The sequence below is a fragment of the Pteropus vampyrus genome, unplaced genomic scaffold (genome assembly GCF_000151845.1).
Source record: "Pteropus vampyrus isolate Shadow unplaced genomic scaffold, Pvam_2.0 Scaffold57, whole genome shotgun sequence".
NCBI lineage: Eukaryota > Metazoa > Chordata > Mammalia > Chiroptera > Pteropodidae > Pteropus > Pteropus vampyrus.
Window position 1 is genome coordinate 6,539,799 of NW_011888838.1, and position 17,656 is coordinate 6,557,454.

The following is a 17,656-nucleotide window of genomic DNA, read 5'->3' on the forward strand; positions in this document are numbered from 1 at the left end:
AGAAATGTATATTTGTTCTTATATTAATTTATGGGACTGGAATTGATACCACCATCTTACAGATAAGGAAGCTGAAGCTAAGAACACTGAAACTTCTTACTCTAGATAACATAGCTAATAAGCGGTAGAGCTGGATTCAATCCCGGGTTTCTGACTCTAGAGACCAGGTTCTTGGCTAATGTACTCCTAAATAACTCCTGGGTCAAAAAAACTCACTATAATTTAGTGTACTACAATAAGAAATTACATTTAAAAAAACCTATAACATTGAGCAAAATTATACTCAGGAAATTCACTGCTTTTTTGTTTTTACTAAACAAAAAGTAGAAAAATAAATATAGAAAGCACTCAACTTAGAGGCGAAAAATAATAAATCTAAACACAGGGAGAAAAAAGAAATGTAAAAAGAAAAGGAATTAGTAAATTAAGAAAAAATATTGTGTAACAGATTATATTCCAAGCACACATTCGTTCAGGTCATAAAAAAATTATAAAACTCTCCATTAAGATGCATTTTTAAAATTTTATTATGGAATGTTTCAAACATTTTTAAAATAGAGAAAATAGTATAACGAAACCGATATAACCATCACTCAGCTCTAGTAATCAGTACATGAGTAATCTTGTTTCATTTATACTCTTATCAACTTAACATTTTTAAATACTGCAGTAGATATCTTAAGTGCCAATTATTTCATTATGTCCTACTTCAAAGAAAGGACTGTCACTCATCTCTCTCATTCTTTCTCTGTCTCTCCCTCCCTCTCTCTCTCACCCAGGTATATGGTCTTGCTACTCTCTAAACATATAGTAAGGCTCTTAAGAGTAAGTACTCAATACACGTGTGCCACTGGCTATAATTTAAGTAAAACAGAACACCTAACTCCATGTGCCTAAGGCCATAAAAATCAAGGCAGTAGAAAATAAATAATAATTTACCTGAACTTTCTTCAACTTCCTCCTCATCTGCATCAGAATTTTTCTTTCCAGACAAATAATTCTTGAGCCTGAAAGGTCCACTTAAGAGAAAAAAAAAAAAAAAAAAGTAAACCATAAAATTTGTGCTTTTATAATGTATATATCTAATTATCTACCTTAATGTTCATTTTTTCTCCAAAAACTGACAAAAGTGTCTTTCTTATAAAATCAATAGCAACGTTATAGGTCACCAAGAATATACTTACCTGCTGCATAAAACAAATATACAATTTAATCCCATAACTGTCAAACTAAAATTTTATAAAAACTAAATTTTATAACCTTATTAACTAACTCATGGATCAGAGTTATGAATTTAAGTCAAACCAAATAATATTCTTTTATAAAATCAAATTATAAGAAAATTAGAGAGAAATCAACTTATCTTAATTTTTTAAAAAAACTACTACCAAAATCAAATGGAATTTAAAATATCGCCTATAAATTGTTCAGAGATAATTCAGCTTATCTCAGTCCTAGATTCTTTTCCTCCTATTTTGAACCTATGATAGGCCTAGTAGTCATAACCCACCAAATAGTAAAGATATCTTAGCTATACCTTAAAAGTCTGAGAATATGCTATAATTTACCACTTTCAGTTTTTAAGAAGATATATGACTTCAGATATTATAAGAGTAGGTTTGCTCACTGAGTGTGCTTGCTTTAAACATACATCCACATATTCTTAAATATTCTTCCTTTCAAGAGTGCAAGGATTAATTCCCCTCTCTGTGAATGTGGTCTGGACTTAGTGACTTGTTTCTAATGAACAAAATAAAGTGAAAGTGACAGTGTGCAACTTCAGAGACTAAGTTATTAAAAGGCACACTATGACCTCAAAACTGTAGTCGCACTTTCTCTTAGATCACTTGCTTTGTGAGGAGCCAACTGCCATACTGAATAGCCCTATGGAGAAGGCCAAACAATATGGAACTGGGGCCTCCCTCCAACTAACAGCCAAGTGAGCAAGCCACCTTGTAAGTAAATATTCTGGTTCCAATCAAGCCTGCAAAGGACTACAAACCAGACAGATATCTTGAATATAACACCTGATGAGAATCTCTGAGCCAGAACTAGCCAGCTAAGCCCCTCCCAGATTTCTGACCCACATAAAACAATAAATGTTTGCAAGCCACTATTAAATTTGGGGTAATCTGTTACACAGCAATGAGGAGCTAACATAGTAAGTAAATTCTATTATTCTTAAAATACATGCATACCTTTGTTCCAAAACTAAAGTCTTAGGCTCTCCAGAATCCAAGTCAGACTCTGCTGATGTCTTGCAGGGATATCCACTGGTCTGAGGCTTTAGATGAACATTTTGTGCAGTCATATTATCTTCACCTTTTGGGCTTCCTGTAACTCTGTATATATAAAAAGTTTATAATTTTTTACATTTCTTCATAAAATATTTCTTCCAGAAATAATACACAGGTGAGCAGACAATATAATCCTGTTAACAAACACCAGCCAACTGTGTTCAGGTCCTGGGAATTGCAAATAGCCCACGAAGGAAATTTGATTCTAGGACCTACCAAGAGTTCTAATTTAAAAAATTCTAAGAAGAGAAATGGTACAGACCTGGCTTGCTTATGATGAAAGTAATGACAAGAAGACATTTGGAGACATTCTCTACAGGCAACTTTTGATACATAGCACACAGTTAATTTATCATAGTTTTTTGGAAAATACACAAACATCTGAAATTATCTTTGGAACCCTAATCAGCCTAATGAGGAGCAGTAGGGTGGTCAGACAGACTCGGACTCAACTCTTTGGTAGCTACCAGCTAAACAGTTTACCCCCAATACATGCAAACAAGATACACAATTCCTATACTGCATAATTTCCTCTCTTCTCTTGCATCTCTCTTACAGACCTTATGTTTTAATTTGTTTCTTGACTCAGTTTACCAGCTTATTCTTATCATAATGTGCAAAAACACTTTGCATGTAACATAACTAAAGAGCATGCAAACTTCCGAGTTTCTTTGATAGTTTATTCCTGGAGGTTCTATGGTCCCGCTAGGTCCAATCATCACAGTCAAAAGACATAAAAGATTATAAGTAAATACTATGAACAATTATATGCCATCACTTTAGATAATCCAGATGAAAGGGAAAAATTCCTAGAAACACACAAATTACCAAAACTGATTCAAGAAGAAATAAACAATCTCAAAAAACCTATAACAACAAAATGAATCAGTAATCAAAAACCTACCTAGAAAAGAGAAGCCCTGGGCCAGATGGTTTCACCACTGAATTCTACCAAACATTCAAGAATACAAACTCTTCACAAATTCTTTCAAAAAATAGAAGAGAACTTCTCAACTCACTTTATAAAGCCAGTATCATCCTGATACTAAAACTAGACAAAGGTATCACAAGAAAACTATGGACCAAAAATCTTCAACAAAATATTAGCAAACCAAATACAGCAACATATAAACAAATTATATATTATGACCAAATGGGATTTATTCCAGAGATGAAGTTTCGGTTTAACAAAAACCAATTAATGCAATACGTCGTATCAGTAAAGAACAAAAATCACATGATCACCTCAATAGACGCAACCAAAAAAAAAAAGTATTTAACAAAAACCCTGTACTTTTTAATGATAAAAATATTCAACAACTAGAAATAAAAGAACATCCTCAACCTGATAAAGGGTGTCCATAAAAAACCTACCCTTAGAGTACACCGAACTGTAACAGACTAGATGCTTTTCCCCTAAGATTAGGAACAAGACAAGGAAGTCTGATATCGCCACATCTATTGAACATTGTACTGAATATTTTAGCCAGGGCAATTAGACCAAAAAAAAAGAAAGAGAGGGAGAGAAATAAAAAGCATCCAGATTAGAAAAGAGATATAATTAACTCTACTCACAAATGACATGATCTCATACATAGAAAATCCTATGAAATCTACTAAAAAAATTATCAGAATAAATTCAGCATGGTTGCAGGATAAAAGATCAATATACAAAAATCAACTGTATGCCTATACAGTACTTGCAATAAACAATCCAAAAATAAATTTTTAAAAACAATTCCATTCATAATAGCATCAAAATGAATAAAATACTTAGGAATATTTTTTTTAAGAGCATTAAAACTTATGCTTCAAAAACATTAAGAGAAGTTAAAGGGGATCTAAATAAAAAGAAAAATATCCATGTTCATGAATCAATAGAAATAAGGTTAAAATAGTAATGTTCCCTATATACAGATTAAATGTAATCCCTTTCAGAATCCTAACTGATATATTTGTAGGAATGACATGCTGATTCTAAAATTTATATGAAATTGCAAGGGACCCAGAATAGCCAAAACTATTCTGAAAAGGGGGAAAAAAAAAAAAATTACCATAAACAATGGTAATCAAGACAATGTAATACTGGAACAAGAACTGAAAACTGAGAATCAAGAAGTAAACCCGTATATCTACAGTCAACTTATTTCAAAACTTTCTGATTTCAAAACTTACTATAACCAATGGTAATCAAGACAATGTGGTACTGGAACAAGAACAGAAAGTTGAGAATCCAGAAGTAAATCCATATATCTATTGTTAACTGATTTCCAACAACGGTATCATGACCATTCAATGGGGAAAAACAGTCTTTTCAACAAGTGGTTATGAGATAAATGGATAGTTAACCTGAAATGGATCAAAGACTTAAAAGTAAGTTAAAACTATAAAACTCTTAGAAGAAAAGATATATTGTCAAGAACTTGGACTGAGCAATAGATTCATAAATATGACAAAGTATAAGCAATAAAGGCTTAAAAAAAGATAAACTGGATTTTGTTAAAATTTAAAATGTTTAAGTTTCAAAAGACACTATCAAGAAAACTAAAAGAGCAACCCGGGGCAGGGGCGAGGGGAGGCTAGAGGTCTCACACTCCCTGACTTCATCTTATTTTGTGAAACAGAACTGAGAGACGAGAAATAAACTCACATCTACATGGGCAAATAATTTTAAATAAAAAAGCCAAAAACGTACAGTAGAGAAAAGAAAGCTTCTTCAATAAATGGTGATGGGAACATTAAAAGCCACATGCAAAAGAATAAAACTAGACTGCTATTTGTCATCATATGCAAAAATTAATTCAAAATGGATCAAAGACCTAAATATAAGATCTGAAACAATAAAATGCATAGAAAAAAACATAGGTACTAAAATTATGGACCTTGATCTTAGAGGATTTTATAAATTTGACCTAAAAGTTAAGGGAAGTAAAAGCAAAAATATGTGAATGGGATGATAAACTAAAAAGCTTCTGCACAGCAAAGGAAACCATCAACAAAACAAAGAGACAACCAACTGAATGGGAGATATTTACAAACAACCTCTGTTAAGGGGCTAATATCTAAAATATATAAAGAACTCAACAACAAAAAAACAAACAATCCAATTTAAAAATAGGCAGAGGACCTGAACAGGTACCCCTGCCTGTTATGTCCCCCTATGTTCATTGCAGCATTATTCCTGTTGGCCAAGACAGAGAAACAATCAAAGTGTCCTTCGATAGATGATTAGATAAAGAAGATGGGGTACATATATATGATGGAATATTACCAGCTATAAAAAAAAAAGATGAAATACTGCTATTTGCAATAACATGGACGGATTTTGAGAATCATGCTAAGCGAATAAGTCAGAAAAAGTTGAGAACCATATGATTTCACTCATGTGAGATATAAAACTGAAAGCAACAAACGAAGAAGACAAACAAAAAAACACACACGCAGACAACAGTTCAGTGGTTATCAGAGGGACAGAGGGGAGGGGAGAAGGTAGAAAAGGGTAAAAGAAGTCAAATATATGGTGACAAAAGGAGATCTGACTTTGAGAGGTGAATGCACAATGCAATATAAAAATGTATTATAAAATTGTGCATTCGAAACCTATAAATTTTATTAACCAATGTAGCCAATAACTTTAATTTTAATAAATAAATACATAAATAAATAAGAAAGCAAGTTAAAAGACAACCCATAGAAAATATCTGCAGATCACTTATTTGACAGAGGACTTGTATCTAGAATATATAATGACCTCTCACAACTCAATAAAAAAAAAAAAATTAAAAATTAGGCAAAAAAATTAAGCACATGAAAAGATGCTCAACTTATTAGTCATGTGGGGAATGCAAATGAAAATCACGAGATAACACTTCTTATCAACTAGTATGGCTAAATCAAAAAATCAGATATCAAATATTGACCAGGATGTGAAGACACTGAAACCCTCATACACTGCTGGAAAAAAATGTAAAATGGTGCAGTTGCTCTGAAAAATAGTGTTGCAGTTCCTCAAATAATTAAATATAGATACCATAAGACTCAGAAGTTTCACTCCTAGGTATATATATCCAAGTGAAATGAAAACATATATCCAGATAGAAACTTGTACACAAATGTTTATACAAGCATTATTCATAATAGCCAAAAGGTGGAAACCACCCATATGTCCATCGGTGAATGAAAAGACAAACAAAACACGGTATAACCATAAAGTAAAATATTATTTGGCCATAAAAAGGAATAAAGACTGATACAAACTACAAAAATGGATTAACCTTAGAAATATATGTGAACTGAAAGAAGCCAATACAAAAAACCTCATACTATATGATTTCATTCATATGAAAGCCCAGAATAAAAAAATTTATAGCGACAAAAAGTAGATTAGTGATTGCTTAAACTGCAGGTGAGAAGAATAAGAAGATGATAACCAAAGGATACTGGTTTCTTTGAGAGGTGATGAAAATGTTCTAAAATTGACTATGTTCATGTTTACATCTATGTGTGAAAATATGAAAAGCCACTGAATTGCATATATTTCATGAGTGAATTGTATAGTATGTAAATTATACCTCAATAAATCTGTTTTAAAAAACCTAATGTAGTAAACAATCCCATTTACAATTGCATAAAAAACAATAAAATATCTAGGAATCAAATTAACCAAGGAGGTAAAAGACCTGTTCTGAGAAAATTATATCATTGAAAAAAAGAAATTAAAGAAGATATAAATAAATGGAAGCATATACCATGCTCATGGGTAGGAAGAATCAACATCATTAAAATGGTCATACTACCCAAAGCAATCTATCGATTCAATGCAATCCCTTTCAAAATATCAATGGCATTTTTCAGAGAGCTAAAACAAATAATCCTAAAATGTATATGGAACCATAAAAGACCCAATAGCCATGGTGATCCTGAAAAATAAGAACAAAGTTGGAGGTATCACACTACCTGATGTCAAATGGTACTACAAGACTACAGTAATCAAAATAGCATGGTACTGAAATAAAAACATACATTGATCAATAGAACAGAATAGAGAGCCCAGAAATAAATCCACAACTATACGCTCACTTAATATATGACAAAGGAGGCAAGAATATATAATGTGGTAAAGACAGTCTCTTCAATAAATGGTGTTGGGAAAATTGGACATATATATGCAAAAAAAATGAAACCGAACTACCTTCTTAAACCGTATAGAAAAAGAGACTCAAATGGATTAAAGATTTAAATGTGAGATCCGAAATTGTAAAACCTCTGGAAGAAAACATAGGTAGTAATCTCTCCAATATTGATACTAGTAATTTCTTTTCAGCAGTATCTACTCGCGCAAGGGAAACAAAAGAAAAAATAAACGAATGGGACTACATCAAACTAAAAAGTTTTTGCACACCAAAGGAAACCATCAACAAAACAATAAGACAACCTACTGAATGGGAGAAGATATTCGTTTATGATACATTGGATAAGGGGTTAATATCCAAAATATATAAAGAACTCTTACAACTCAACAACAAAAAAACAATCCAATTAAAAACTGGGCAGAAGACCTGAATAGTTTTCACCAAAGGGGAAATACAGACAGCCAACAGACATATGAAAAGATGCTCAAGGTCACTAATCATCAGAGAAATGCAAATTAAAACCACAATGATATATCACCTCATACCTGCCAGAATGGCTATCATTAATGAATCAAAAAAGAATAAGTGTTGGTCAAGATGTGGAGAAAATGGAACCCTATCATAGACTGTTGGTGAAATTGCAAATTGGTACAGCCACTATGGAAAGCAACCTGGAGGTTTCTCAAAAAATTAAAAATGTATCTACCTTTTGACCCTGCAATTGTACTTCTGGGTATTTATCCAAAGAAAACCAAAACAATAATTCGTAAAGATCTATGCACCCCTATGTTCATGGCATCACCATTTACAATAGCCAAGGTATGGAAGCAATCTAAATGCTCATCAACAGTCGACTGGATAAAGAAGTTATGGTTCATATATACAATGGAATATTATTTAGCCATGAAAAAAAAAAAAGAAATACTACCATTTGCAACAACATGGTTGGACCTAGAGGTTATCATGCTGAGCAAAATAAGTCAGAGAAAGGTAAATACCATATGATTTCACTGATATGCAGAATCTAAGGAACAAAAAAGAGCAAACGAATTAAAAACAGACCCACAGATATAGAGGACAACTGGGTGATGGCTAGAGGGAAGGGAGGTAGGGGAGCTGGGAGAAAGCGGTGAATATTTAAAGAAAGACAAATTAGTAGTTGATAGAGGGTCACGGGGATGGGGAGCACGTATAAGAATGCAGACAGCAGCAGTAAGGTAATGGCTACGTGCAGAGCCAGAGGGAAGACAGAGTAACCAGGGGGATCATTTCATAAACTGCATAAATGTCTAACCAATGTACTGCATACTTGAAACTAATTTTAAAAATCTATGTAGTGCAGGGATGTGGTTCCATAGTGTAGCGGTTAGCATGTCTGCTTTACACACAGAAGGTCCTGGGTTCACACCCCAGTGGAGCCATGGTCCATGGTCTACCGTCATGCCACCCTGAACAAGCCCGATGTCTGATCTCAGAAGCTACGCAGGGTCGGGCCTGGTTTGTACTTGGGTGGGAGACCACCTAGGAAGACTAGGTGCTATAGGCATAAATAATGAAAAAAAATTAAAATAAATTTTAAAAAATCTATGTAGTGTGTTTCTGTTCAAACTGGCTTATAGAAATAATATAAAAATTAAGTGCTTAAATAAGTTTAAAATGAGAGAAACTAAGGGTAAATTGCTTCTTATACTTTAAGTGAACTAGGTCTTTAAATTCGTTTTTGTTCCCAAAGGTTTTAATAAGGAAGAAGGATAATAAATGACCATGGTCACTAGATTATAAGAAACAGAAAATTTTACTCTTAAACAAGTTAAAAGTTTTAATGGGTTACATACTTGTATGGAGAAGTAGCTCATGTAATATTTCTAATCAGGAAGATTCCTTAGAATAATCAGAGGTTAATTTTTTAATTGTGGCTTAAAAACTATTATCTCTCTCCCTGATTTCACCCGTGTATGTGTGTGTGTGTGTGTGTGTGTGTGTGTGCGTGAGTGCGTGTGTGTGTGTGCGTGAGTGCATGTGTGTGTGTGTGTGTGCATAATATTCTAGTATTGAAAAGGTTTGGAATTATTTTTTCCCAAAAAAAATCTAATAAAGTTTAATTCTTAAAATTCCTCTACTAGTATGGCCAGAATAACATCACTTCTTTGAAAATTATAAAATATAAAACTACATGCCCAACTAAGTTAAATAATAATAATAATAGGTAATGCCTTTTCACAAAGGAATTCATTTTTATAGTACCATAAACTATAAGACTTCAATGTACTACCTTAAACTGCTTTCAAAACCCTTAGTTAATTGTAAGACTTTAGATTAATATTAATAATGGTATTAATTAATAATTAATCTTTGGATACCTGGGCAATTCCTAAGATATAAGACACAAAACTGGTTCCTAAACATAGTTTTAATTTACTCTCGTTTCGTACATTTTTAAATGGCTAATTAATAGGCTACAGAATGAATCAATGGCTTTAAATGTTAATATATAATTCATGTTAGCCACTTTGAAAACAAACTTAAAAGGTTTATACAATGTGTAATCGGGAACAGCAATAGCTAGATAGTTCTTGATTACTCTAGTTCAAGTATCTCCAGTGCCTAGAGGAAATAAAAGTTGGTTGTTCTGAGGTTGAAAATACTTGAGACTAGGCTAAATACAGTTACAGAAAAATGCAAATATATACATAAAGTAATGAATGTTTTATATATCAAATGAATTCTTACAATTTATTAAGGTAAAATCAATACAAAGTATATACTATCTTATTTAATAACGTTAAAAATTATGTCAAAACAAAATTTTTCATCTACATTTATGTACATATGTTTAAATACATATAAATGTAAATTAAGATCAGTTTTTAAACAGGTATCAACAATGAAAAAATCATAAAAGATGGACCTCTTAATAAATTTTTTTGGTACCTCTGTCAGGCTTTAAACCATTTTTAACACAAGCTCGTCACTTCTAGAAAAGCTCATTCTTGTTACTGATGCATGTTTTAAATATAATCACTATAAAAATTATAATTATTTGCCTGCCTTTAGGCACTTATGACATATTCATAATTTAACATAATAGCAAGTTTTCTATAACAAATTTTTTGCCTTTCCTAAATATAGAATAGTAAAACTGTTAATATGCTTTTTATATCTAAATTATCTTCAAGGTTTCTATGAGAACCACTGAGTAACCACGGAGATTTATCTTTTCACCTTATAACAGGTAGAATACTAAAATAATTACATATGTTTGCTCTCTCATACATATTAAGTCGCTTAATGACTATACAAACTGACTAAACAAATGTCTCAAAGATCTTTCTAACATTATAGCAACTATCAGCTTTAGATATTCCTAATCTCACTGTGCAAAAGACAGTGTTTGTTTTAGGGTTACTAGCTCAAATTGAGAAACTCAACATAAATCAATTTTTCACCTTAGCATTTCTCTCAACACATAGGTAAGGCTTATCTACCTTAACAAAATATTGATTTATGTTTATTACTAATTACATTCAAGTAAAAACAATTGGGCTACTAGTCAGAAGATCTAGGTATCCAATGACACACTATTTAATCTATGTGGCCGTTCCGCACATGTAAAAATGGAGCTAATACTTATCCTATTCACCTATCAAGAGTCTATCCAAGTTAAATGATATAAAAAGCCAAACTAATATAAATATAGAAATCTGATATAAGACAAGGGGCACTAGAAATCTGTGGGGGAAAATACACTGTTCAATAAACTGAAGAGACAACTGATTATTTACACAGAGTAAAAAGAATTCAGATTTCCTATTCCACATGAAACGCAAAATAAATTACGGATAGTTAAAAATAATAAATATAAAGAAGCAAAAGTTAAACTATTTAGAAGAAAATACAGAAAGAGATCTTTATGTCTTTCGAATAGATAAAACAACTGTTCAAAGCACTAAAAGTGATAAATTCAACTATATTAAAATTAGATCTTCTGTACAAGATACCATAGAATCCTTAAAAACTGAAAAGATGAGATACAGATTCAGAGATGATATTTATAATACATATGACCTATTAAGGATTAGGAGCCAAAGTATATAAAGAATTCCTAAAAATCAATGCTAAAAAAAAAAGAAAAAGAAGCAAAAGGTATTAACGAGCAATTTACAATGAGGCAATCTATTTAAAAATAGGCAATAACAAATGAAAAAATGTTTAACTGTTTAACCTCACTAATAATTAAGAAAATGCAAATTAAATCTAGAAACTCAGACCCATTAGACTGACAAATACATTGACCCTTGAAAAATAGGGTCTGAACTACATGAGTCCACTTCTATATGGATTTTTTCCAATAAATACATATAGCAGTATAAATGTATTTTCTCTTCCTATAATTATCTTAATGATTTTCTCTAGCTTACTCTATCATGAAAATATAGTATATAATACACATAACATACAAAATATTTGTTAATAGACTATTTATGTTATTGGTAAGGCTTCCAGTCAACAGTAGGCTATTAGTAGTTAAGTTTTGAGAGAGTCACAAATTAATTAAATTGGTTTCGACTGCATGAGGGTTGGAACCCTAAACCTCCATGTTGTTCAAAGGTCAAATGTAATAACAATCCTAACATCAACATATTTTGGTGAGAACGCAGAGCAATGAGAATTCTTAAACATTACTGCAGGACTAAAAATTGGCTCAGCCTATTTGGAGAGCAATCTGCCAGTATTTAGACAAGTTAAACATATATGTACCCTAAATTCCAGCAATTCTACTTCCAGGTATATATAATACTAGAGGCAATCCCTTATACATGTACATACACACACACACACACACACACACACACACACACACACACACACACACACACAAAAACATGTATAAAATGTCTACTGTAAAATTGTTTCTAATAGTGAAAAATTAGAAAACTTTATCAAGAGAATGAATACATTTTCATATACCCATACAAGATCATACAAGATACTATAAATTCAACTAGCCATTTGTTTTTTTTAAGTCCTAAGAGCTTTGAATGGTTTTTACATTTTTAAAAGGTTACATTTTAAATGGTTATTTCAGTATCTACATAATAGCCTGATTTTGCTTTTGGCCACCAAAGCTTAAAATATTTACTATCTGGCTCTTTAAGGAAAGTTTGCCAACCTCTACTATAAAGGAATAAAAATCCTTTATCAACATGAATAATCTCAAAGGTATATAATGAACAGAGGAAAAACAATTCACAGAATATAGATAGTATGAAACCATTTTTATAAAGTTATAAAACAATACAGCACGTTACTTTTTCTACAGTGAATGTAGAAACAGCCATGAGAATGATAACTACCAAATTCAGTGTAGCAGCTACCTCTAACAAGGGAGAGAGAATAGGCTGATTAAATGTACACATGGGATTCCAATAACGTTTCATTTCTTAAGCAAGGTCATGGGGAATCAGGTGTTACTTTTTTTTTGTATACATGAAATATTTCATTAAAAGAAACTGAATGAGAAAGAAGATATGAGAATGATGTGAAAAAGTTAAATAGAATGTGTGTGGGATTTCTTTTTGTACTGTAACATACACTAATAAATTTTAGGGTAACTCTATCATTTATTTTGGTACATCCCCAATACTTTGCGCTTTCTCACACATGATATATATTATTTGTTGGGTGAACACATCATAAGCAAAAATGCATTCTATTCCATAAGCAAAAATATATAAGAACAATACTTAATTCACTAGATTGTTAAGATGGATGAGAATTCGTTGAAACCACTTAGTGAGTACTTGGCACATAATAAGCACTCAAAATACATTACCTACTATCATCTTAGGGGGAGAAGTATTATGATGTACTCTTAATTATTAAAATCACATTAACCTCACTTAAACGAAAGTAAATGCAAATGTACCCTTAAAAATTAAGATGATAAATTTTATGTTATGGGCTTTCACCACAATAAGAAAAAAAAAAAAATTCTCAGGCAACAATATTTACCTTTTAAAATTTATCATTCATATCCCATGTGCCATATATTACTCCCCGTTTTAATATGAGGAAATAAATTAAGAGTACTACTTTGCCTAGGGAGTCACTCAGCAAATGGCAGAGTCTGGCTACCAAGTACATCAGGCTGCAGAGCCTTTTATGCTAAAGTGCCTTTGTATAAATGATTAAACAACACAGATGAACTATTAAATGCTGAACGACAACAAAAAAACTATACTGTACACATAATAAACATTACCCAGAATGATCAAGATTTTTCTTCTTAGCCATGTCTGTCTCATCACATTCTAATGACTCATTCTGGGAACAACAAGAAATTTCAGCATGGTCAATAATTCCTCCAGAATCTTTGGCATTTAAAATCTGTGCTCTTGAGCAGCCTGAATTAGCTCTCTTCTGCCCTTTAAATGGAACAGTTTTTTTCCCAATATTCTTTGATGATTGATTTGTTTCTTCAGCAGGTTTTCGTCCACTGTTATGATACACTGACAATTCATTTCTTATTGATGAATTGTCATAAATGAGACCTGAAAGAATCAATGATAACCTAAAGTTAGCATGTTTATCCAGATTATGTGACTCACTGAAAATCATTTATATTTACATATAAAAATATAAACATATAAACATACGCACACACCAATCTCAGAGGCTACGTTCGTTTTCAAATTAAATTCATAAACTACCTTGCTCTTTCACTTTTTTATACATGCATGAAACCCTTTAAATTTATCGTAAGCTTCCAAAACCACCTCCTCTGGCTTTGCCTACCACTCTTCTAGCCATCCTTAAGATCCAAGGTTCCAACTTCAGCTTCTCACTCTATGTACTTTCTTTGAGGACCCTAAGCACCCACAACTTTAATTACTATCTACATGCTGATAGCCTCTTAACTAATCTCCCTTCCTTAGGCTTGCTATTCTTTAATCCACTCTTCACACTGCTTCAAGAATCATACTTGGAAAACACAAATTTAAACATTAAAACCCTGCTTAAAATCTTCTAGTGATTATCTAGAGTTTAAGGATTAAGTCAAAATTTTTCAATACTAACTCATTTCTACATCTAGAGTGTTCATTTCATTAACCACAACTCTCAGCACTCCCCTCCAAACAAACAAGCCAGCAATGCTAAACTATTTACACTTCTCTAAAGCACTGGTTATTAAGAAATAATCTCTAGTCCACCAGCATCAGCATCTGCCTGGGAATTTGTTTGAAATGCAAATTCTCAGGCCTCATCTCAGACCTACTAAATCAGAAATTCTTGGAGTACAGCCCCATAATTTATGCTTTAACAAGCCCTCCAGATAATTCTAATAAAACAATTTTTAAAAGGTCAAGCTTTCAGCTCCCGATGTCTGTACAAGCTACTTCTGCTTGAAACATTCCATCTTTCCTCCTCAACCCACTCAATCACTTAGCCAGATCCTAATTCTTCTTTCAGGAAGCTTTCCCTAATTCCCAAACCTAAATTAGGTAAGCTCCCTCTCAACCCTTTGTTAATGTTTATCATACACCTGACTGACAATTCCTTGAGACCAAGAGTGGTTTTTACCTATCTTTGTATACTCAATGCCTAACACCAGGGGCAGGACTATGGTGAAACAAGAGAAGCCTAGAGTGGAAAAAAGTTTTTTCTCCAGTTTTGTAGAGATATAATTGAGCATAACATTATATAAGTTTAAGTACATGATATAATAATTTGATATATGTATATATTGTAAAATGATTACGAGAGTAGATCTTAAAAGTATTCATCATAAGGGGAAAAAAATGTAACTAGGATGGAAAATTTAAGAAGGTGCTCACTCTCAGTCATGCAAGTACTAAGCCTGAATTCACATGACCCTGAGACCAAATCCCTCCTTAAACTTCCCATTCTAAGTTTCTCACTTGCTTCACTCTAGTCTTGGCACTGCCTAACACCATTCCTGCCTCACAGTGGGCACTCAATAAATGTTTCTTGACATATGAAAAAGCAGCAGGACCAGATGTACACTACAGGCAGCTTGACTGCCTGATTACTGAAATAAGCAATAGATCAGGAGTCAGGAAACCTAGGTTCTATTGTTTTCCAGTTCTAGTACAAAGGTCTATGATCTTAAGAGCAAGTCATGTTGCTTTTTCTGGGCTTCAAACTTAGTTTCGTCTTCCACCAGATGAAGGAGTTTGAACGACATGATCTATTCCTCCATTTTTTTGACTCCCTACTTGATCAGAAACCCAACATCTGTTTCAGGACTGCTACATAAATTTCAGAGTTCTAGAGCACTTATGCAAGCTCTGTAAGATTTTTATCTAGCCACATATTTACACATTCATCTACCATAGTACAGGTCTAGCTACCTGGGTCAGAAAGGCGAGTTCTCCAAAGCAGTAACAGTAATAGTTAACATTTTAATACTATATGCCATTTAATCCCTTAACAACTTAATGAAGTAGAAGTACTGGCAACTGAACAAAGTAATCTATCCAAAGTGGAGAAATCACATTTGAACTGAGATAACTCCAAAATCCAAGGAGGGCTGTGGCAGAATAAATATATCTTATTGCTATCAATCAAGGACCTCAATGATTCAAGAATTCATAGCAATGAGGCCTCACAGATGTAGTGCCATATTTGTACTAGTCTATGACTTGTTGATCTAAATGCCCCACAGTCAACAGTATCTGCATATGTAAATGTTACCTTGTCATCTACCAATCTTTTCATGATCACTTCCCTTAAAAAAAATCAGTTTTTTTTTTCCAAAACAAAAAAAGAGTTTACATAGCAGGCCTAAGAATCCTGTCCTCAGAAAGGCCTGCTGGCAAAGTAAGCCCTTGGCTTACCTGTGGGGACTTAAATTTCAGAAGGGTTCCCATCATTTCCTAACTGACAGATATGGTTTCATGTGCCTAAAATGCTTGTACAAAACATATGGTTTATATGGAATACTCGCTTTCCTTCAGGGAGCCTGGAATTTTAGTACTTGCTAGGCAGAAGGTGTCTAGGTGACCACACCAAGAAAAATCTTGGGCAATCAATCTCTAATGGACTCCCCTAATAGACAACATTTCACACATCTGTCACAACTCATTGCTGAAGAAATTAAGTGCCTCCTGTATATATCCACTGGGAGAGGACTCTTAGAAGCTTGCACTGGATTTTCTTTGGACTTTGAGTATGTACTTTTTCTCTGATGATTTTGCTTTGTATCCTTTCACTGTAAGGAAATTTCAAACTTCCATTATTGCCTCTCCCATTTCACTTTTACCTGATGACCCTGCTTACTATTTCACTGAGAAAACAAAAATGGTCCGAAAAGTACCTCTTCCCATCAACTCCACCAACTTCCCTTTGTCCTCATATACTCTGCCTTTCCTCTTTTACACGATATACTGTCCTTCCTCCTATCTAGGGATTAACCTTGTATTATGCACTAGATCACATCCGTATCTCATCTGCTCGAGGACTGTGATCCTGTATTTATTCTCTACCTTTTGACTGAACAGACATGCTTATGTAATATCTTGTATAATTTTTTTTAAAAACCTTCCCTTGATTCCACATCTGTTATGACCTTTTATCTTATTGTTTCTCCTTCCTTGACTTCTACTCTCTCTTGAACCATACTCCAATTAGGCTTTTGATCTCATTATTCCACAGAAACCATTTTTATCGAGGTGACCAACAACCTCGGTGTTGCCAAAAACATACTGCCGATTTTTAACTGTCATTTAATGCAGACCATCAGCAGTATTTAAAACAGTTCATCACCCAATCCTTAAAATGTTTTCATTACTTCACTTCCATAACCTTAAAATCTCCTTCTTTTAATCTCACTAATTATCCCTTTTCAGTCTCATTTCATAGATCTTCCCCAGCTCTTCCTGACTCCTAACACTGAAGTCTCCCAAAACTCAATCCCTGGCTTGCTTTCTTCTCTAAGTACAATATATTACTAGGTGATTTCAAGCAGTCCAAAAGTTTTAAATATCATCTATATATTGATAACTTCCTAATTATATGTCCTTCTAGATCCTTCCCCCTAACTTTAGACTCATTTATCAGGCTATCTCCTTTGATATATAATTAACATATTATAACCTGAAATCTTGATATCTTTCCCAAATCTGCTTCTCTCATACCTTTCCTCATTTCAGTACATAATTGAGCTCCATTCTTCTACTTGTTCAGGCAAAAAAAAAAAAAAAAAAA

The 17,656-nt window shown here is 32.9% G+C and overlaps 1 protein-coding gene across 6 annotated transcripts in view; it reads right to left on the bottom strand.

The window, feature by feature from the left end:
- Window positions 1-17,656, bottom strand: part of CENPC (centromere protein C) — a 74,952-nt gene that overhangs the window by 22,541 nt on the left and 34,755 nt on the right. For all 6 annotated transcript variants that reach the window (XM_011360648.2, XM_023530916.1, XM_023530915.1 and 3 more), the window contains 3 exons: window positions 13,692-13,980; window positions 2,199-2,342; window positions 940-1,019 (listed from right to left, as the gene is read on the bottom strand). In XM_011360648.2, coding sequence (XP_011358950.1) covers window positions 940-1,019; window positions 2,199-2,342; window positions 13,692-13,980 — 513 coding nt within the window. The remainder of the gene's footprint in view (window positions 1-939; window positions 1,020-2,198; window positions 2,343-13,691; window positions 13,981-17,656) is intronic.